Genomic DNA, 24,117 nt, shown 5'->3' with positions numbered 1-24,117 from the left:
AGGAGGGAAGCATGGAGAGAGCACCACCCACCTATCCCTCCCTTACAAACTTATCCTCTGCAGCCTCTTTGCATACAGTATGTACTCTCTCAAGCGATGGCTGCATGTCATGGCTCAGGGCAGGACTCTTGATAGTGACAACAGTGAACCATGCCTGCACATCGACACGGTTACTTGTAAGTCTCCTTCTGCCATAGGGAAATATAGTGTCCTGCTCTTGGTGTCAGTCGGAGGAAAAGTGCCCTGCTGTTGGCGTCAGTGGGAGGACTAGTGCCCTATTGTTGGGGTCAGTGGTAGGAATAGTGTCCCATTGTTGGGGTCAGTGGTAAATATAGTGCCCCATTGTTTGGGGTTGGTGGTAGGAATAGTGTCCCATTGTTGGGGTCAGTGGTAGGAATAGTGCCCCATTGTTGGAGTCAGTGGTAGGAATAGTGCCCCATTGTTGGGGTCAGTAGTAGAAACAGTGCCACATTGTTGGGGTCAGTGGTGCGAATAATTCCCCATTGTTGGGGTCAGTGGTAGGAATAGTGCCCCATTGTTGAGGTCAGTGGTAGGAATAGTGCCTCAGTGTTGTGGTCAGTGGTAGGAATAGTGCCCCAGTGTTGTGGTCAGTGGTACGGATAGTGCCCCAGTGTTGGGGACAATGGTAGGAATAGTGCCCTATTGTTAGGGTCAGTGGTAGCAATAGTGCCTTGTATCAGTGGGAGGAACAGTGCCCCAAGGGCCCCCCGGCCACAGTGTGGAGGCCACTGGCCTTTGCGAATGACACTGGAGGGGTCGGGAAGAAATCAATACTGTTAAAAAGGTTCTTAAACAAAAAGAGAGAACACCCCCCATTAGCTGTGCAGCGGAGTGGGGGTGGGATGGAAAGGAGGAAACTTGTCAGGAAGGGTGAAGTTTCGCTTTAAGCTGGATATACACTAGTAGAATTTTTTTCAACATTTTTCGTAAAGTAAAGTCCATCCATTCCAAAATCGAATGTTAAAAGCAAATGAAAACTTGAACTACTTTTTAACGACATTTAAGTGTACAGTAGAAAAAGGGGACACTCAGAGGAGTACAGACGAAAGGGCTGCGCACCCCACAAGATGCATAGAAAAAACAAGAAACCCCCTAACGGGGCTTTAATGCAGCCAATAATATACAAATAAAGATGAAGTGTACAGTACAATATCACCAAGACAACAAGATCAAAGGTAGTAAAATGCTGGCGCGTTTCGACCCTGAGGGTCTTCTTCAGAGGATAGATGACTAACAGCTGTAAGGATGTAAACATGTATCGAAAGATCTTTAAAGACAGCGCAAAACAAAAACAATGGCCATTTAAACTCATTGGGAGCATTGTGACTGGTAACTATGCAATATATGAAGTTGCTTATGCATACATACAAATTCATTGTTTTTGTTTTGTGCTGTCTTAAAGGATCTTTTGATACATGTTTACATTCTTACAGCTGTTAGTCATCTATCCTCTGAAGAAGACCCTCAGGGTCAAAACGCGTCAGTCTTTTACTACCTTTGATCTTGTTGTCTTGGTGATATTGTACTGTACACTGTTCCCGGTTATGGGTATTGTCTGCTTTTTATCAAATTTTATACTCCAGTTCATGTCTTGACTTTTAATGTCAGAATTTACTATTTTTATACTTTTTTGTACCAACAAAATTACTTTTTGACTATCTCTTCATCTTTAATTGTATATTATTAGCTGCATTAAAGCCCCGTTAGGGGGTTTCTTGTTTTTTCTAGACATTTAAGTGTACTTAGAATTTTCATACAAATTTGCTTTTGAAATTTTACTAGTGTATACCCAGCCTTCGTGTAAGGGTGGGTCATGGACACTGGTGGAGGGAAAAAAGGTAAGTGTCTCAGAGTGCCAATATTGGCACCAAATTGTTCAATTCCCTCATCTATACAGGAGGTTCCTTTTCCCTGAAAAGTGTACATTTACGGCGTGGAAACATTTACTATTCCAGATTGAAAAGGGTACAAACTGAGGCAAATACTCCAAAATTAATAACTGATAGTGTATTTAATAATTAGCCAGGTCAACCAGCAAAATAAACAATATTTTGCCGCCAGGTTACCAAAAAAAAAATATCCACAATTCACACACCAAAAAAATATCTTACAAACATATTTATATGATGACAAAGCAAGGAAAAACTGCGGGACGGATGGGTTAAAATATACAGGTCATGTCATGAAAAAAGCAGGCAGTAGGTTTATCTCAAATGCCCATTCTCCTCGTTTTCTTTTATAAATAGTCTTTTGTCAAATGTCCCAATGGGGGATTAAGTGGCCAAGGCTGATTCAGTGCTTTATGTCATAAGATTGCAGTGCTAGCCAGTCTTTTTTACACGAAATAGCAAATTCACAAGTGTCAACTCATTACAAATAATTGCAGTCCTTATCGGCTCTCCTTTTGTCAAGGTCTACACGTGGATTCTTTTGCTCCTCACCCTTCTACATACATGTTTTGGAAAGTCTTGCAAACTCCTGTAGAAAAGTGCATGTACTCTCGTCGGAAATGCTTGCTGGATTGTGGCAAAATTATTATAAGTATTTACCACTTAAAAACTTGTCTGAGTGGCAGAGGTGCATCGAAAACACAAGCAGAAGACCATGCTCATTCAGATTTGATTTGACACTTTGATGGCCTTCACCCATGCGGCTTTCTGAAGATGGAAGCAAAGACCATCAACTGGACCCTTCAACCTTCACAGCAGGTATGAAAATGCAGTTTCATAAAAAAAAATTCATAACCCATGAAAAATGAAATGTTCATCCAGCTGAGTGTCCCACTGGTCAAGAAGATAACACTCAGTGTTTGACTTGGTCTTCAGTCCTGTTTTAACTTGTGACTGCTATTCTTGACTGCCGTGGAAAGTTTTCAGGGTGAACACACCTCTTTACCAAATCTGAAAGGTTGAAAAGACCCTTTTTACTGCATAGGCATGTACGGCCAGTTAAAGCTTGACCCAGAAAGAAGCATGTCCCGGATCAAAGTCTCAATTGGCGTCTTTCCTACTAGACGTACAAAGAAGAGCTGCTCTATGACCGGTGCTGAGACGATTCGTAAGGAAGGAAGGCGGAGCAGAAGACGACCAAAGCGGGTTGGTTGGTTGGGATACTGGTTTCGGACATACTCTTCTAGAGCACATTGGGATTTCTCCTGAATGCTTTCAACGTGACCGATATCAGACAGTCCTACTGCATCTACAAGACGACAAGACACAAGTTACATACATTTTATACATGCATGTTCAGTAATAAAAACTGTGAAGTATTAAAAACAAACACATTTTATTTAGGTTTTTAACAGTGTACAGGGGTTGTTCTATTCAGTACCATTCTGCACATAGCACTGAACTTTCTTGGAGCTTAGAGGAAAAGAGCTTTAACCTCCACATATGGATAGGATTCTTTACAGCAGTGGTCTCAAAACTGTGGCCTGGGGGCTGGGTGCAGCCCTTTGCTTGCCTTTATCTGGCCCTTGAGACACTATTCCTCCCTCTGACCCCAATGATGGGGAACTATTTCTTCCACTGGCACCAAAAATGGGGCACTATTCTTCCCACTTACACCAACAATGGAGCATTATTCCTCCCACTGATGCTAATGATGGGGCATTATTCCTTCCACTGATCCCAATGATGGGGCACTATTCCTCCCACTGATACCAATGAAGGGGCACAATTCCTTCCACTGATACTACTGATGGTGAACCATTCCTTCCACTGATCCCAGTGATGGGACACTATTCCTTCCACTGATCCCGATGATGGGGCACTATTCCTCCCACTGATACCAATGAAGGGGCACTATTCCTCTCACTGATACTAAGGATGGGGAACTATTCCTATTCCTCCTAATGATACCAATGATGGGGCACTGTTCCTCCCACTTATATCAACAATGGGGCACTATTCCTCCCACTCCCACCAACAATGGGGCACTATTCCTCCCATTGATACTAATGATGGGGCACTATTGCACCCATTGATACTAATGATGGGACACTATTCCTCCCACTGATACCAATGATGGGGCACTATTCCTCCCAGGTATACCAACAATGGGGCACTATTCTTCCCACTGACACCAACGGTGGTGCACTATCCCTCCCACTGATTCCAATGATTGGGCACTATTCCTCCAACTTACACCAACAATGGGGCACTATTCTTCCCATTGACAGTAAAGGATGCTGCACAAAATCCATCCAACTGATACCAATGATTGGGCACTATTCCTCCCACTTACACCAACAATGGAACACTATTCCTCCCACTTACACCAACAATGGGGGCACTATTCCTCCCACTAATACCAATGATTGGCCACTATTCCTTCTCATCCTGACTACAGGGGTGCTATGCAATGTTTTTACTCCCACTGTCCACAGTCCGGCCCCCCTAAAGTCTGAAGGACAGTAAACTGGCCATTTGTTTAGAAAGTTTGGAGACCCCTGCTTTACAGTAAGAGCTTTGAAACTGTGGAATAGAATTCTCTAGGAGCTTCAAAAAAAGCTGGATATTTTGTCTAAATGTTCAAAATTTATAACTGGCTATGTATACTTATAAGAAAAAACACCGTCAGCTGTTGATCCAGGGAGTATGCAATTGTCTTAAAAGATTTTTTCCCTGTTGTTCCCCTGGGGCCACTCTTCATAAGGGTTTTTTAGCCTTCCTTTTGATTTACTGTAGATTTACTGTAGATTTAGGGTTCTGAGGATGAAGGTTTTTAAATTATTTCATTTGTCTTTTGGTTGAACTCAATGGATAAGAGTCTTTTTTCAACTTGACTGTGTTACTACGTGAGATAAGTTGGCCCCTGGACAGTTGCCACCACACAAATATTCCCTTGTAGATATTTCCCTTCACCTCCTATTCTGTGGATATCTGTCAACATTTAGAGTTCCTCTTCTTGTTCCTTGGACAGGATAGGAAGGTGAATCACCCCAAAGTGGACACTGGCAGTAATTAAAACCTGACAGAAGTTGTAATCTTTCCCAATCATTTGGTTGCATGTATAACCAACAGAAGTTATTATTTAGACCTCCTGCTTGCTTGTAGGCCCAGAATCAATCACCACTTCTCTAGTGCATGGTGTCCATGGAGTTCTACTTTATTAGATCTATGTAGGACCAACATAGTATTGTTTTCTGCTTTCAGAGTAAATCATTACAGGTTGTTGAATCACAGCCCCCCCCCCCACCCGCGAGAACACTCTGATCAGCGCTCTCTGCCATTGGCTGAGAGTGCTGATCGGGAGCCAGTCGGCTGCTGGTTTTCCAGCATGCTTATCCGACAGAAGCCGGACAAATGTCTGGCTTCTGTAGGACCGGCTGCCTTACACACGGGCTGAATGTCGCCCAGCATACGGCCCGTTGTGTATGGGACTTTAGCTAGAGGTGCTAAGTTATTACCCACTCACTGTAACTACTGGCAGTAACTACTGAATTCCTAAGTCATTGTCCTGCTTGGTATGTTACAAGTCAGCACTGGTTTGGTTCACACAGTCTACACAAGGCCTTCTGTCCTTGGTACAAAGATTACACCTTAAGCCCTTTAGAGGGAAGGAATGCATTACACCCTAGTTGCTATCTCTGCAGTATGGTACGGTAACATAATAATTAACACAAGCAGGTGGAGGGCCTGCGTCATATATGTTTATTAATTGACTCCTGCCCTTAGAGTAGGTCTTAAGACAGCGCACGAGGGGACAGCGATGTTGACAGACGGCTAATCAGAGTTTCCACAAAGCTGGTGTTGACTGAGCAAAGACTCTTAACTGAGTCTCTCCTCACACTTTAAACCTTGTTCATCAGCACCCTTCAGTAAGATCACAGGGACGTAATAGCTTGCAAGTAAATAACTGCTGCGATAATGGATATTGTTATTCTGAAGCAGCTAACACTTCAGTACTGGGTGGGTGTTGGTGGGCTTAATCCTCAAACGTCTTCTTTTAGCATTCAGGTACTCTAGCAGAGAGTTGGCAGATTTCAGAGAGCTGGTCTTAAACCCCAAGGGCCCTTTCACATGGAGCTGCTCTGCTCCGTTCAGCAGGGGATCCATGAACAGACCCCCTGCTGAATCAGGGCTGAACGTGAGGAACGTCAGTATTTCGAACAGTTTACAGGGATGGCCCCGTGATGGCAATATGGGTGGCTGCATGTTGTGTCAATGTACAGCAAACTACCTCTGATTTCTCACGTTTAGGTTCCGAGAAACAGAACAGGACGCTGTCCTTTTCTTTTTTTTCTCAGACCTGGACAGACTTGGTGATAGGCATTACATCAGCCTGCCCATAGACCCACATGAAGCTTCTGATCAGGTCTGCCAAAAAACGCCTAAAAAATGGAAAGGCGGACCTGATCGGAAAGCCTGTGTGAAAGGGCTTGATAAGGTGATGTATTGTTGGTGAATTTCAGAGACCTTGTCTTGAGCCCCAAGGGCCATTTCACACTGAGCTGCTCTGCTCCATTCAGTAGGGCATCCATATGCAGATCCCCTGCTAAATCAGAGCTGAACTGGACGAATGTCAGTTTTTTGGACAGCAGACAGGGGCGGACCCGTGATGGCTTTATGGGTGGCCTGAGATTGTGCCCATTTACATCAGCCTACCTTGGTGTAAATGGACACAAGTTGGACACAAGTTGGAAAATAGACCTACACGGAGCTTCTGACAAGTCTGCCTGGAAAATGCCTGAAAAATGGACAGGTGGATCTGATTGGAAAGCCCACATGAAAGGGCTTAATAAGCTGATGCATTGTTGGTGGATTTAAGGGAGCTGGCCTTGAGCCCCAAGGGTCCTTTTACACAAAGCCGCTAAATGAGCAGATCCCCTGCTGAATCAGAGCTGAACTGGACCAATGTCAGTTTTTTGGACAGTAGACGGGGATGGACCGGTGAAGGCTCTATGGTTGGCCGAATGTTGTGTTTGTTTACATCAGGCTACCTTTGATCCAATTTGTTTAGGTCTAGAAAAACAGAAAAGGACACAATCTTTTTCCATTTTTTTTTTCTGGAGCTGGATGGACTCTGAAGTAGGCAGGTGTAAATAGAAACAAATTACATCAGACTGCCTATAGACCCACATGGAGCTTCAGTGGACCTGATGTGAAAGGGCCTTAATAATTGATAAGCTGATGTATTGTAATGTTTTACAGGCCAACAAGGTGGACAGGATCAACATAAAATATACTTAAACCTTGATTTTTGGATAGAGTAGGGAATAATAAAGTTTTTTTTGTCTGTTTTGCTTTCCTTCCTGTTCTGAGGACACAACAGGAAGTGAGAAATCTCTCCAATGTAATAGTAAATCCCCTCTTAGACGGGTGTCATCAAAAGAGGTATCTCTATTGGAAGATTTTTCTTCACCAACTGTTCCAGTGAAAACTATAATTTTGGATTTCCCTTTACTTCCAGCGTCCCCAGGACACACAGAGAAAATGAATGGTGGGTTTTAATACTTTCACAAAAGAAAAAAAAAGTTTTGGGTTTAGATACAATTTTAATACACTGACCAGGGGCTCTAAAAAGTGTTATATATGTAAATATTCTGAATTATGATTAAGGGGGTGATTTAAAAAGCAGTGCTATAGCTTTATAGATTGATTTATAAAGAACACTTGGAACTCAGTCAATATGCATGATATGTGATATCACAGCTCGATGAATAAGGCATTTTGTCTTTCATACTGATAATATGTACAATAAAACAAAATCACAAATCTAAATGGGAATTAAAAGAAAAAATACTTGTAATACTTAAGCTAGTCTATGACCTACAAAAAAACTACCAGGAATAAAAGGAAGTTGATAAGGTTAGATAAGAAAGCTATAGGCATAATAATACATAAAAAGAGAGAAGTTACATTCTGCAAAGCTAAGTGAGTGCAAAGTATATAGGTTCTAAAATAATATACAAATATAGGCCCGTAAATGATAAATCAGTAAACAGAACTACAGAGGACAAAATAAAATTTGACCACTTTAGCGTATTGTTCAATTTTTTTTTTTAACTCTGATTTACGCTGATGAAGAGGGGCCCTCCCTCGAAACGTGTAAGCCAATTTGATCCAGATGGCATTTTCCCGAAACAGGGAGCATATGCAGTGGATTGAGCTACATTGGTTGTTTTTGATGCGCTAGTGACTTATAGTTGTTTGTCAGTATACATCCATCTTGCTTTTTATTAATAAAAAGTTTATAAAGGTATTGCGCTAGGCTTGTGCACCCTCTTTTTGTGCTTTTCTGGTGCAATTTTTTTTAGGGTGGAAAGATGTAGCTAGCTTTCCCTATGTAATATTCATTTTTTAACACAAGAAGAACTGCAGTTATTCCCAGGAAATATTGTACTTTACCAGACACAGAGTGAGTACATTTATGTGTTCTAAAGGAACTTAGTTCACCAATGAATAGCTTACTGATCCTATTTTCTAAGACTTACTTTTAAGCAAGTCAGTTCCATGAGATTAATGTATGACTGGTGTCTTGCCTTTATATTAGAAGGTTAATATTCTGGAAATGAGAAAGTATAGACTTGAATAGCCGGCCGAAATAGTGTGTTCACTAAGGTTCTCTAACAAACCTCTGAGGGCTTCACAGAACAGCTGTATTTATACTCAGATTAAATTACACAGAGGTGGACTCTTTACTAATTAGGTGACTTCTGAAGGTAATTGGTTCCACTAGATTTTAGTTAGGGGTATCGGAGTAAAATGGGCTGAATACAAATGTACGCCACTTTCACAAAAAGTTTGAAAACCGTTTATCATTTTCCTTCCATTTCACAATTATGTGCCACTTTGTGTTGATCTTTTACAAAAATTCCAAATAAAATAAATTTATATTTTTGGTATTAACATGACAAAATGTGGAAAATTTCAAGGGGTATGAATACTTTTTCAAGGCACTGTACGACTGGTGTCCTTCATTTAAATTAAAAGGGTAATATCCTGGAAATAAGAAACTATAGACTTGAATAGCCAACCTAATTTCTGTACGGTGTACATTATGTAAGTATAATATGCAAAAAATATATTTTGGGGTATATTCCTATAAAAAGGATGATGCAGTACGTAACAATTTATTTTCTCTAGAAAATGGAAGCGCTCTTGATTTGGTATATGTGGATTATGGGAAAAGCATGCAGTCCTGGTTCTCATAATAACTTGGTGCAGACGTGGAAGAGTACAAAAAAAAACTAAAGAGCAAATACGAAAAGGGGAGCTGAGTACATCTTTGTGTTCTAAAGGAACTTAGTTCACCAATGAATAGCTTACTATTCATACTTTCTAAGACTGACTTTTAAGCAAGGCAGTTCCACAAGACTAATGTAAGACCGGTGTCTTAACTTTATATAAGAATGGTAATATTCTGGAAATGGGGGTATATTCCAATAAGGGGTGCAGCATCAGATCAGGAGTGATGCAGTACGTAACAATTTATTTTCTCTAGATAATGGAAGCACTCTTGATTTGGTATATGTGGATTATGGGAAAAGCATGCAGTCCTGGTTCTCATAATAACTTGGTGCAGATGTGGAAGAGTACAAAAAAAACTAAAGAGCAAATACGAAAAGGGGAGCTGTGTACATCTCTGTGTTCTAAAGGAACTTAGTTCACCAATGAATAGCTCACTATTCATACTTTCGAAGACTAACTTTTAAGCAAGTCAGTTCCACAAGACTAATGTAAGACCGGTGTCTTAACTTTATATAAGAATGGTAATATTCTGGAAATGGGGGTATATTCCAATAAGGGGTGCAGCATCAGATCAGGAGTGATGCAATATGTAACAATCCATTTTCTAAATAATGGAAGCGCTCTTGATTTGGTATATGTGGATTATGAGAAAAGCATGCAGTCCTAGTTCTCATAATAACCTGGTGCAGGCGTGGAAGAGTACAAAATAAAATAAAGAGCAAATAAGAAAAGGGGAGCTGATCACATCTCTGTGTTCTAAAAGAACTTGGTTCACCAATGAATAGCTTACTAATACAATTTTCTAAGACAAGTAACTTCCACAAGACTAATATATGACTGCTGTCTTGCCTTTATATTAGAAGGGTAATATTCTGGAACTGAGAAACTATAGACTTGAATAGCTGGCCTAATTTCTGTAGGGTGTACACTTTGTAAGGATAAAATGTAAAAAATATATATTTTGGGGTATATTCCAATAAAGGGTGCAGCATCAGATCAAGAATAATGCAGTATGTAACAATTTATTTTCTTTAGATAATGGAAGCCCTCTTGATTTGATATATCTGGATTATGAGAAAAGCATGCAGTTCTGGTTCTCATAATAACTTGGTGCAGGCGTGGAAGAGTACAAAAATAAATAAAGAGCAAATAAGAAAAGGGGAGCTGATTACATCTCTGTGTTCTAAAGGAACTACATTTACCAAGACTGACTTTAAAACAAGCCAGTTCCACAAGACCAATGTAAAAATTGTTTGTTTTGCCTTTATATAAGAAGGGTAATATTCTGGAAATGAGAAACTATAGACTTGTATAGGCGGTCTAATTTCTGTAGGGTATTCATTATGTAAGGATAATATGCAAAAAATATATTTTTGGATATATTCCAATAAAAGGTGCAGCATCAGATCAGGAATGATGGAATATATAACAACTAGTTTTCTAGGTAATGGAAACACTCTATCTGGATTATGAGAAAAGCATGCTGTAATGGTTCCAAAAATAACTTGGTGCAGACGTGGAAGAGTACAAAATAGACTAAAAAGCAAATAATAAAAGGGGAGCTGATTACATCTCTGGGTTCTAAAGGAACTAAGTTCACTGATCCTATTTTCTAAGACTTACTATTAAGCAAGTCAGTTCCACAACACGAATGTATGACTGGAGTCTTGCCTTTATAAGGGTAATATTCTGGAAATGAAAAACTATAGACTTGTTGTCCTAATTTCTGTATGGTGTACAATCTGTAGCATGCAGTACTGGCTCTTATAATGACGTGATGCAGATGTAGAAGAGTACAAAATAAATTGTAAATCAAAGAAGAAAAGGGGAGCTGTATGTTTATTTAAGTAAGGAAATGGGTAACAGACAGAAGTGTAGGGGTTCAATTATGTGTCCAGCTTTTTTCAATATTTTTATGAATAATTGGAACTGAAACAAGTTCCGTATTTATTTATTTTTTTATAAAGCAAAACCGTGTAGAATTATTAAATTTTAGAAGGATAATAAGATGTTACAAAATGAACAACATGGCAAAATGGGGAGTGAAACGACAGATGAAATTTAATGTTGACAAATGTAAGGTTAAGCCCTTTGGCTGTGTGTTCAATGTCCCCTTTACATTTAATGGAGCATAGCAAAGATAAACAGCTGGAAAAGGACTTTGGAATAATGGTTAACAGCAAACTATGTGGAAGCACCCAAAGCTAAGCAGCAGCTACTAAAACAAATAAAATCTAGGATACTATAAAATGGGTATTAATCACTTGTAAGGCCAATCTTGATTATGGATACAGATTAAAACACTATACCATACTATATATAAGGACATAGGAGATTTTAAAATGATCCTACTTAGGGTCGTGAAAATCAAGTTTTTGTACAAGGACTGCCTTAAAGGTAATCTACTTCATATTTATAGTTATATTTTAGGTCAGCTTAGAGATGTGGCTAATTAAAATTTTATTCCATGCACTGCACAAAGAATTGGGGTACATTAGATGCATATGAAGGGACCATCAGTATAGGAAGGGTCTTTTATGGCAAGATTGGTTAAAAAATTGTGATTCCTAAATGTATGAGGTGACACTGTAAAAATTGGCATTCTAAATGTTGTATACAAAGAAATGGTCGAGTCTTTCTTTGTTTAGAAAAATGTACACAAAGAATCAGAATTTGAATTGCTAAAATGAGAATGCACACTTTTCTTCATAAAAAAAAAAAAAAAAAAAAAAAAGCAAAGCAAAAAGAAAAGCAATGTCTGAAGAAAAATCTCAGAAAAATACATGTATGCATAGGTTTATTTTTTTGTAACCAAAATTATATGATTAAACGATTATTATGTTAATATTAATTAGTTAATTTATTATTAATAATGAATTAATCATTCATTATTATCTATTAAAACACATTTTTATTGGACTTCAGTAAGAAGCACATGGCATACTTATATTAAATTATTATTAAAGAATTAGAAAAATATTTGAATTGAGATTTATTGGGATAGTATATTCAAAGTAATTTATTATTAAATACCTAAGTGTTAGGAAAATATTTTAGTTGGGTTTCAGTAAATAGAACATCACTTAATTAATTAATAATAATCAATTATTAAAACATATTTATTTGGACTTAAGTAAAGTTGCATATAGCCTATTTAAATTAAATTATTAGTAAAGTATTAGAAAAATATTTAAATTGGGATTTATTGGAATAGCATATTCCAATTAAACTATTATTAAATAATTATTAATGTATTAGGAAAATATTATAGTTGGGCTTCAGTAAATAGTTCATAGCTTAATTAATTATTAATAATTCATTAATGATGTATTATTATTTATTAAAACACATTTTAATTGGACTTCAGTAAGTAGCACATAGCATACTTAAATTATTATTAAAGCATTAGAAAAATATTTTAATTGGAATTTATTGTGATAGCATACCCAGACTAATTTAATATTAAATACCCATTAAAATATTAGGAAAATATTTTAGTTGGGCTTCAGTAAATAGTACACAGCTGAATGAATTACTAATAATTAATGAATGATTTATTATTATTTATTAAAACGTATTTGAATTGGACTTCAGCAAGTAGCATATAGAATACTTCAATGATTATTAAAGTATTAGAAAAAATATTTGAATTGGGATTAATTGGGATAGCATACTGAAATTAAATTATTACTAAATGATTATTAAAGTATTAGAAAAATATTTGAATTGGGCTTTAGTAAATAGTATATAGCTTAATTTATTATTATAATTAATGAATGAATTAATGAATAATTATTAAAACATATTTTAATTGGACTTTAGTAAGTAGCATATAGTCTATTTATATTAAATAATTTTAAAAGTATTAGAAAAAAACATTTTAATTGGGACTTATTGGGATAGCATAATCAATTTAAGTTATTATTAAATAAATATTAAAGTATTAGAAAAATATTTTACTTTGGCTTCAGTAAATAGTATTTTTATGGAGGAATTGAAAATTTAGAGGTTGTCTGTAGCAACTGGATGCTTGTTTGATCAGTCTGATGACTGACAGTTTCCTAAACTTTTATTACACTAGTATTGAACATAAACACACATTAAACCTAAACACAATTAAAGACAAATGATAAAATTTCCAAGATGTATTAAAAAATAAAAACACTACCTAAGCCATCGTCTCTTTTCAAAATGCAAAGGAGGAGACTTGTGGTCAAGTCATCCTGCTAAAAATATTAAACATGAAAAAAAAAATTCTTTCCTTTTCTAAAAATAATTTTTAAAAAATCTGGAAAGGAGAAATAAGACTCTGTTGGACGTGCCCAGATGACAGCTTTGTATGTGTTGAAAAAGAAAATGGCTCTGTAAATAAAAATTTTCCAAGCTTGGCCTGGAGAATAGTTTACGCAGATGCTGGAGGCCTGACTGGAATGCCAACGTTCAGCACTTGTGTAAGGGGAGCAGGTGGGCACGACTGAATTAACAGAGACACCCATCAAGACTGAGCGGCTCAGCTGCGAGCCCTGAAGGTCAACTGGAAATGTCACCGGAGGGCCCCTGTATGGCTGCCTGACATTACATATCTGACCCGCCAGGCACCTCTCTCTGCCAGCGGCCTCCTGCATGCCATAAATCATCCCCGCAGATTGTTACTGCCTCGTCTCAGCTCTTGACACCAGTGTCTTAAACCTGACACAGGAGGGTTACTCTTCCCACCGACACGCTTCAAAACATAGCACAAGGCCTCCATTGACATTTCCAAGTAAAGGCCTCAGATTAGCCACACTGGGCCTTTTGTTTACCGTGATAACACGATACCTTAATGCACATACCTATTCTTTTTTTCTTTTTTAATCTAGAGTGGTCAAATCGCGAGGTAATTTACTACGGCTGATAAACGCGGTCAACAATATTTGCTCTAGGGTTGGGAAGGTCAGAACAGGTGAAGAGCTTGGCGTGCCACCCGAGTGACTGCAGTTGTCACCAAGTGCAGTTGTTATTTCCCATAAGGCATCTGGGGTAAAGTGACCCAGACATATGGAGATAGGTTGATGAGGCCCGAGGAGGATCTATTTACTAACATGGTGGAAAGGGCAAATGTTTTGTGTGAGCGACAACCACCAAAAAGATATTGAGTTTCGGAAAGTAGAAAAGAAAGGCTGACACATGAATGGTTGCAAAAGCTAGGTACACACAATCATTCTTTTTCTGTTCAACCCAGCGGGCTGAACGAAAAAAAACTGAAGACCTTGAGAGGAGCTCACTGTACTAACTTTCCGATGTTGGTGAGCTGAGAGTGCCGATCGGCAGATATTCTTTGGTCATGCCCCTTCAACAGAAGCTGGACGTTTGACTGGCTTCTGTTGGACAGGTTGCCGTACACACGAGCCAATTATCGGCTGGTTTCTGTTGATATTGCCGATATTTGGCCCATGTGTACAAGATTTAAGGATCCATCTTTCTTTGCACTCATGTGTAAAATAGGAATTCTGGGTTAACGCTATCAATTTTGGGGTAACTCTGGCAGAGGGTAGAGAAGTCACAGGACTCTCTTCAACTTGAGTAAGGCACAGCCATCACATCTTCCTCTAAAGGCAGCAGGATGATGGACTATAGGAGCATCCAGCAGATTCTGGTTTCATTCTGTTGGCAATCACCAGCCCCTTATGGGCAAGTGACAGATTTGCTTTAGGCTTTTATGTCCATCCGGCAGGACATCAGAAGCATGGGGGCATGGGACCAAGCTGTGGCAGGGGATCAAAGGATCTCAGCAGGACATCACTGGATCCGCTAGGTGGGTGAGTATATAAGAGGAGCTGAACCTATCTCCCGGAGAGGTAAAGGAAGAAAAAAACAAGGGTGGGGTTGGGTGAAGATCCGCTTTTAAGAGTTTTTTAGCCTAGGGTCAGGGGGATATTTTTTTCAGTGTGGAAAGACTGACAAATTTCACCAAGATTTTATTTTTGTCTATGATCACATTGGAAAGATTTTCCTTTACTCCTTATCCCTGTGACCCCCACAGAAAAACTTAAGAGTGCACCGGTCATCAGGACAAGAAGATACAGACAGCAATAAAACATCTTCTGAAGTTCTAACATTTTACTGATGTGTTTTTGTCTGTTTTCCTATTGAAGAGATTTCCCTTTACTTCCTGATAGGCACTCAAAAAGCAATAAAAAACAGACATATGGAGACCACATTGGGAAGATTTTCCTCTACTCCTTGTCCCTGTGACCCCCATAGAAGAAATGGAGAGTGCATTGGTCATCAGGACAAGAAGACACAGACAGCAATAAAACATTGTCTGAAGGTCTAACCTGTTTAGTCTGTGTTCCTGTTGCTGAGATTTCCCATTACTTCCTGCCGTTAATAGGACCCGAGGTTCCAACCCTTTCTGAAAAAAAATCATTTTTTGAGCTGGAGCTAGGCTTTATGAGACGTGCAGTGAACCTGGTTCAAAAAAAAAACTGCCATGATCAATGCTCACAAAATATTTGAGTGAGCAAGATATAGAGGAAGTTGGCATAAAACAGTAGGCCAATGGGGACAAAAATTGAAATCAACCCCCGGGTGTACACTTCATGTGTGTTAGAATACACGGAAAAGCTGCCAAGGTAACCGGGTAATAATCCTGCTAAGAAACAAAATTCTCTGTAGTCTCATGCTGTGTGCTATCAACAAGACCAGACGTACTTTATTATCCTGTAGACCAGGGGTATGCAATTAGCGGACCTCCAGCTGTTGCAGAACTACAAGTCCCATGAGGCCTAGCAAGACTCTGACAGCCACAAGCATGACACCCAGAGGCAGAGGCATGATGGGACTTGTAGTTTTGCAACAGCTGGAGGTCCGCTAATTGCATATCCCTGCTGTACACTGTCTTTCCCTGATCTATGCTCCACCTGCATCTCAATTTATAGGTAACCTTAAAACTTTCATGACATTCCTTCCAATTTTGTGTTCTCTCCAAAGTCTGACTCTTCTTTTCCTGAAGCCTTCTTTCTGCTTACTAAAGGTCACCCCTATACATTATACCCTTATTAGTCAGCTTCCTCAGGTAAGATAGCTCTATCTTGACCTCCATTGCCTTTGAACCACCCTAAGCACGTGCTTCTCCACCCTCACTCCTACTCTTGACGTGGCTCATCTACCACTTAGTACTGTACAGCAGCAGGATTAGCAAAATCATACCCACTCCATAACCATCACCCTCCCGATTTTCAGCTAACCCAAAGTTAATTAACCAGTGTTCCTCCAGAGGTTGCTAGGGGTTCCTTCAGCAACAATCAATTCCTGCCTCTCAGATAAGTTCCCTCCTATACCACTGATCTTTTTAGCTATCTATATGGGGGTAATTCTTCTCAATGACCACAAGTGTAAGTAGCATTCCTCCCACTGACCATCACACTAATGTATCATGAGTTGTAGATATAGTAATTTTTAGTAGGGGTTCCTTTAGACCAGAAATGTATTTCAAGGGTTCCTCTGTGTTTTAGAGAGGCTGGGCTAACCCCTTGGAGATTGTCAAAAATTACAATTAAAAAATATTCTTGAGCCTTGAGTGCTATGTTCTGGGACTTGCAGTGTTACCCCCACCTATAGTTAGAATTTACTTAGTTAAAACAATTAAGTGGTGCAATAAAGGCGTTGGCGCTTTCATTGGACATTTGAGACTTGTAGTATCTATTCGCAACTGAATTTATTGGATTCATTAGGGCAGACTTTTAAAATCTCAGTTTATATTAACAATATTTATTCGATTAGTGGCATAACATTATGAATTTTTATGACTCAGGCACAGACTTCAAGGGATGAACTAATTTTTACTTGTTGGCAGTCACGATTTTGAATTAATTACTGTGCTAATCGCATGATAAATAAATGGCTATTGTGTAGATTGTAAGTGCTTTGGGTCTTGAAGAACAAAAAGGAAAAAAACAAAGGAGAGTGTCTTTGCTGTACAACAACCAATCACATCGTCAATTTTCCAATGGTAGAAGAAGAATGCAAGCTTCTGGTTGGTTGCAATGAGCAAACAAATTGGTGAAGACCACAGATTGGCATTGGAAATTGAAGAGCATGTTGCTACAACAAAAAGCTGTGATGTATGGACTCACTTTACATGACTATGGGAAAAAAAAACCTTTATAGATGGAATTTTTTAGTTTTTCAAGGTAGCAGATACAACCATTCCTAAATATGTCTACTTACCAGGTGTAAATAATGCCACAGCTTTCAAGCAGGAGTACTCAGCAGAGTCAACGTGAAGTGCCTTCAGCTTTTCTACTTGTTCCTGAAAGACCCGAATATGGTCCATGAAAGCCACCACTCTATCAGCAGACATGGGTGAGGCATGGAGCCCAGCCGCCGCCAGCAAGGGCGCCACGTGAAGGGGCATAGAACACTGGGCGGCATTGAGGACAAAGAGCTCACTCCACGTCATACGGAGAAGGGAGACCTGGTCGGAGAGCTGGAAGTCGGGAAAAAAAGGTATGTTCTTGGCCCACTCGATGGCACTGAAGAGTAAGCGGGCTGCCAACTCACAGATGTTCTCAATGCCCATGATATTGTTGGGCTGCAGGCACTGGGCTCCATAGCGGGATGTTGGGTATGGCTCTGCCCGTAGGAGCAAGGAAATAAATCCTGTTAAGTACGAATGACCATTGTAAGGGTCAACGTTGTTCAACGCATACTGGCCTGGGCTGGTCTGGGGATGAGACATTCGTCCACGTTGAACTGCTGTGAAGGAAAAAAAAGAAAGTATCACTATTCGAGTCTGGAAGGACTTGTGCGCAAAACAAAAACAACATAAATTTTGTAATGACAATACACTGTTCTATTAGCTGGCCTTTATCAATGGTCAAAAGAACGATTGGATTTCTGTCCTCTCTCTCTCCCCCAATTAGAAGACTCCAATGGTTAGATTAGTGGTCACCAAACTGCGGCCCGGGGGCCGGATGCAGCTCTTTGCTTACTTTTATCCGGCCCTTGGGGCACTATTCCTCCCACCGATACACTATTCTGCCAACTGACATCGTCAGTGGGGCACCATTTCTCCCACTGACACCAACAATGGGGTATTATTCCTCCCAATGATGCCAACGATCGGGCATTATTCCTCCAACTAATACCAAATGTGGTGGTGGTTACTCCCAGTGATGCCAGAAAAATTTCCACTCACGCTGGCCACAGTCCGCCCCCCCAAAGTCTGAAGGACAATAAACTGGCCCTTTGTTTAGAAAGTTTGGAGACCCCTGGGTCAGATTAAGAGCACTGGGCATTGCAGTAAAGCCTGAATGGTTTATAAAGTTTTTCCTCTCCCTCTCCTAGTCTGAGTGGTGCTATGCCAATGACTACAGAAGGCTGGCATAACACTGGCAATTTAAAAAAAAAAATGATTTTTTTTCTGTTAATGCATCAAGTGTTAGTACCTAAATTTGGCCTAATATGAACCTCATCAGCAATCCCCTGTGAAGAGGGAGGGGCAATGCTGGGAGCCAATGAGGTCACAATAAGAGGAGAGAGCCAGGTGAGCAGAAAGATGACTTCTTCAGTTTCCTGCTGCTTTTTTACTGCCCAATCAGCAGGAAGGGAGGGAAGCGGAGACACCACCATATTCTTAACTGTAACAGTAAGAGTGGTGTCCCGGCTCTGCTGTGTGAGGAGGCTGTGTAAATCTAAGGACTGGATGGACAGTAATAAAACTCCTTTGGCAGGTAAAACAGCTTCTACATAAGTATTAGATTGTAAGCTCTTCTAAGCAGGGCCCTCTTAATCCTCTTGTATTTTATTGTATTATAACTGTATTGTCTCCTTTTTATATTGTAAAGCGCTGAGTAAACTGTTGGCGCTATATAAATCCTGTATAATAATAATAATCTATGCATTTAAATAATTGCCTGGTTTTTAGCTTTAATTATTTTCAAATTATCCCATTAACTATATTAAAGCAGAACTTCACTCGAAAATGTAAGTATGGTTGGTCTGCTCCCGGGCTTCACATGCGTTTTGCATTTTTTTGTTGGAGGTGTCTGTTGCCCTATAAGAAAACACACCAAAAACGCAACCAGCTGCGGGAAAAAAAGTTCCTGACCCTTTTCTAAAAAACTCACCGGTTGAAAATGCACAAATGTGAACGTGACCCATAGGAAATCATGTTAAATGGACTGTAGTGCATTTTGGCAAAACTGAAAACGCACCGCAAAACGCATAGGCGAACGCATGCGCCGGTTCCCTGCAAGCATACAAACAGCGATCATCCCAAACATGTGAGGTATCACTGCGAACGTCAGATCATGGGCAGTAATTCCCCTGTAAATCTAAAGTGGTAACCTGTAAAGGCTTTTAAAGCCTCATCTAGTAACATTAAGTTGTTTGTCGCCGCTGCAGGGGCGTGTGCAATTTTAAGGCATGACATGTTTGGTATCTATTTACTTGGCGTAACATCATCTTTCACATGAAACGAAAAAATTGGGTTATGTATTGTGTTTTTTTTTTGCATTAAAAAGGAAAAAAAAAAAAATTTTATTCCTAAAAAATTGCACAAATACCGTGTGATATAAAAAACTGCAACACCTAGCAATTTATTCTCTAGGGCATCTGCTTTTAAAAATATATATATAATGTTTGGTGGTTCTAAGTCATTTTCTAGGAAGAAAAAAAAAAAAAAAAAAAAAAAAAAAAAAGATTGTTACATGTGAACAAAAGTGCCACTTAAGTACCGAGCCTGTTTTTCAGACTTCAGGTGTTTACAAGTTAAAAATATTTTTTTTTGCTAGAAAATTACTTAGAACCCCCAAACATTATACATTTTTTTTCGAACACCCTAGAAAATAAAATGGCGGTCGTTGCAATACTTTTTGTCACACCGTATTTGCGCAGCAGTCTTACAAGCGCACTTTTTTTGGAAAAAAAATCACTATTTTGAATTAAAAAATAAGACAACAGTAAAGTTAGCCCATTTTTTTTTTATATTGTGAAAGATAATGTTATGCCGAGTAAATTGATACCCAACATGTCACTCTTCAAAATTGCGCCCGCTCATGGAATGGCGTCAAACCTTTACCCTTAAAAATCTCCATAGGTGATGTTTAAAAAATTCTACAGGTTGCATGTTTTGAGTTACAGAGGAGGTCTAGGGTTAGAATTATTGCTCTCGCTCTAACGATCGCGGCGATACCTCACATGTGTGGTTTGAACACTGTTTTCATATGCGGGCGCTGCTCACGTATGCGTTCGCTTCTGCGCGGGAGCTCGGCGGGACGGGGCGCTTTAAAAAATGTTTTTTCTTATTTATTTTACTTTATTTTATAGATTTTAAAACTTTTTTTTTTTTTTTAAATTGGGTCACATTTATTCCTATTACAAGGAATGTAAACATCCCTTGTAATAGAAAAAAGCATGACAGGATCTCTTAAATATGAGATCTGGGGTCAAAAAGACCTCATATGTCATATTTGGACTTAAATGCAAAAAAAAAAAAAAAAAAAAAAAAAAAAATTGTCATTTGAAAAAATGACAACAAAAAAATGTACTTTTAAGACGTATGGGCGGAAGTGACGTTTTGACGTCACTTCCGCCCTGCTATGGTATGGAGACGGGTGGGGGCCATCTTCCCCTCACTCGTATCCATACCTAACAGGACACAGGACCCGATCACTTCCGCTGGTACCGACGGCTTCAGTAAGCGGCGGAGGGCACGGGAGAGTGACGACGTATATGTACAGGAGCCGGTCGGCAAGTGGTTAAAGTGGGAGTAAACACCCATGCATGATTTGTACCTATAGGTGAGCCTAGAATAAGGCTTATCTATAGGTACTGTAAATATCTCCTAAACGTGCGCCGTTTAGGAGATATTTACTGTACATGCAGCTGGCGACGTCACCGACGCAAGTGCTCTAAAGGAACGGCCACCCAGTTCTGTGCCGTAAAATGGCGGCTCCCCCGCGCGTGCACGGGAGTGACGTCATCATGGCCCGGCGGCTCCCCCGCGCGTGCACGGGAGTGTAGTCATCGTGGCTCCGGCCACTCACACAGCCAAAGTCCACAAATGCTCAAAGAAGACTGGGTAAAGATGGAAGTCGTGTCAGCTCGCCGCTGGAGGGCTTCGTTCTAAGGTAAGTTTCACATAATGTGATAGTATGTGATGCATACTAGCACATTATAACTTTGCCTTGCAGGTTAAAAAAAAAAAAAAATCCCTGGTTTACTACTTCTTTAACCACTTCCCGCCCATAGGCCATCACATGACGTCCTGGACTTTCAGTGGTGATATCTGAATGATGGGTGCAGGCATCATCCAGGTATAACATCTTTTTCAGCCAGCGATTTTGTGCACCGTAAGAACAAAAATGGTCATAGCCACAGTTCAGCCGCTTGATCATCCTTTCCGATGCTTCTTCCTGCTCGCCCCTGTGATCGGCGAACCGGAGAACGAATCGGTCGCTGCTGAAAGTTGAGCATAGAGATTTCCAGTGACCAGATGGTCCCCAGTCATCTCTATGACCCTCGGAGGCCCAGGGCGCGACGCTATGACGTCACGTCCGGGCCGGCGGAAGTAAACAATGCCGGGGATGCGGCTGGAAAGGCCGAGAAAGTTTTTTTTTTTTTTTTATCTCAGCCTTTCCAGTCTGGAGGAGAGTCAATAAGACTCCCACATCTCTCCATAAAGAGGACCTGTCACACACTATTCCTATTACAAGGGGTGTTTACATTCCTTGTAATTGGAATAAAAGTGATCAAAAAATATTTTTTTAAAGAGAAAGTGTAAAAAAGTAAAATAAAGAATAAAAAAAAAATATATATAAAAAAATGTAAAGCACCCCCTGTACCTGCGTGCTCGCGCACAGAAGCAAACGCGTAGTAAGACGTGCCCACATATGTAAACGGCGTTCAAATTAAACATGTGAGGTATCGCCGCGTGCAATAATTCTAGTCCGAAACCTCTTCTGTATCTCTAAACAGGTAACCTGTAAAAAAAATTTCAAGCGTCGCCTATGGAGATTTTTAAGTACCAAAGTATGGCACCATTCCACAAATGTGCGCAATTTGAACCACTTGCTGCCCGCCCACTGTTATATGACGGCGGGACGGTGCAGCTATTATCCTGGGCCGCCGTCACATGACGGCGGCCCTTCCAGGTCCCCCAGGGGGCGCGCGCGCGCCGCGTCACTCAGGTCCCGGTGCGCGTGCCCGGTTGCCGCGATGTCCGCCGGGCACCCGCGATTGCCCGATAACCGAGCAGGACCGTGGATCTGTGTGTAAACACACAGATCCACGTCCTGTCAGATGGGAGGAGAACGATGGTGTGTTCCTTGTACAGAGGAACACCGATCGGTCTCCTCCCCTTGTAAGTCCCCTCCCCCTACAGTTAGAATCACTCCCTAGCAACATGATTAACCCTACAGCGCCCCCTCCTGGTTAACCCCTTCATTGCCAGTCACATTTATACAGTAATCAGTGCATTTTTATAGCACGGATCGCTGTATAAATGTGAATGGTCCCAAAAATGTGTCAAAAGTGTCCGATATGTTCGCCGCAATATCGCAGTCATGATAAAAAACGCAGATCGCCGCCATTACTAGTAAAAAAAAAAAAAAATTATAAAAATGCTATAAATCTATCCCCTTATTTTGAAGACGCTATAACTTTTGCGCAAACCAATAAATATACACTTATTGCGATATTTTTTACCAAAAATATGTAGAAGAATTCATATCGGCCTAAACTGAGGAAAAAATTTGTTTAGAAAAAATGGATATTTATTATAGCAAAAAGTAAAAAATATTGTGTTTTTTTTCAAACTTGTCACTTTTGTTTTGTTTATAGCGCAACAAATAAAAACCGCAGAGGTGATCAAATACCACCAAAAGAAAGCTCTATTTGTGGGGAAAAAATGATAAAAATTTCATTTGTGTACAGTGTTGTAAGACCGCGCAATTGTTATTCAAAGTGCGACAGCGCTGAAAGCTGAAAATTGGCCTGGGCAGGAAGGGGGTGAAAATGCCCTGTATGGAAGTGGTTAAAGCGTGACATGTCAGGTATCCATTTACTTCGCGTTACATCATCTTTCGCATTATACAAAAAAAATGGGCTAACATTACTGTTTTTTTGTTTTTTTTAATTAAAAAAAAAAAAAAAAAACGCGTTTGAAGAATCGCTGAGCAAATACCATGTGACATAAAAAGTTGCAACTACCGCCATTTTATTCCCTAGGGTCTCTGGTAAAAAAAAAAAAACATATATAATGTTTGGGGGTTCTGAGTAACTTTCTACAAAAAAATTATGATTTTTACATGTAGGAGCGAAGTGTCAGAATTTATTACATTAAATACCTGTATTAAATAAATACATGGTGCTGCAATGGGCACTGCCATTTACGATGGCACCCCAACACAGTAAGATAATACACATGCATCCCAATGCATGGTAATGCCATACCTTGGGGCAGACGGGGCCACACGGAATCTGGCGCAGCTGTGCATAGTAACCAATCAGTTTCTAACTTCAATTAACCACTTCAGCCCCGGAAGATTTGGCTGCTGAATGACCAGGACATTTTTTGCGATTCGGCACTGCGGCGCTTTAACTGACAATATCGCGGTCGTACGACGTTGCACCCAAACAAAATGGACATCCTTTTTTCCCACAAATAGAGCTTTCTTTTGGTGGTATTTGATCATCTCTGCTGTTGTTATTTTTTGCGCTATAAACAAAAAAAGAGCGACAATTTTGAAAAAAACACAATATTTTGTACTTTTTGCTATAACAAATATCCCCATTTTTAAAAAAAAAAAAAAAGCCAACTTTTTCTCAGTTTAGGCCGATATGTATTCTTCTACATATTTTTGGTAAAAAAAAAAACGCAATAAGCGTATTTGGTTTGCGCAAAAATAACGTCTAC

At 39.8% G+C, this 24,117-nt stretch overlaps 1 protein-coding gene across 2 annotated transcripts in view; it reads right to left on the bottom strand.

The window, feature by feature from the left end:
* Positions 1-2,013: 2,013 nt before the first annotated feature.
* LOC141117311 (nuclear receptor subfamily 2 group F member 5-like) overlaps positions 2,014-24,117 on the bottom strand; it is a 61,731-nt gene continuing 39,627 nt past the window's right edge. The window contains exons 3-4 of one of the 2 annotated variants that reach the window (XM_073610100.1): positions 17,427-17,954; positions 2,014-3,219 (exon numbers count right to left, since the gene is read on the bottom strand). In XM_073610100.1, coding sequence (XP_073466201.1) covers positions 2,945-3,219; positions 17,427-17,954 — 803 coding nt within the window. In that variant the 3' untranslated portion in view covers positions 2,014-2,944. The remainder of the gene's footprint in view (positions 3,220-17,426; positions 17,955-24,117) is intronic. The other variant, XM_073610101.1, reaches the window with a different exon arrangement.

Source organism: Aquarana catesbeiana, linkage group LG13 (genome assembly GCF_042186555.1).
Source record: "Aquarana catesbeiana isolate 2022-GZ linkage group LG13, ASM4218655v1, whole genome shotgun sequence".
NCBI classification, from domain to species: domain Eukaryota; kingdom Metazoa; phylum Chordata; class Amphibia; order Anura; family Ranidae; genus Aquarana; species Aquarana catesbeiana.
Note: the sequence above shows the minus strand (reverse complement) of the source record. Positions and strands in the feature narration are given on the sequence as shown.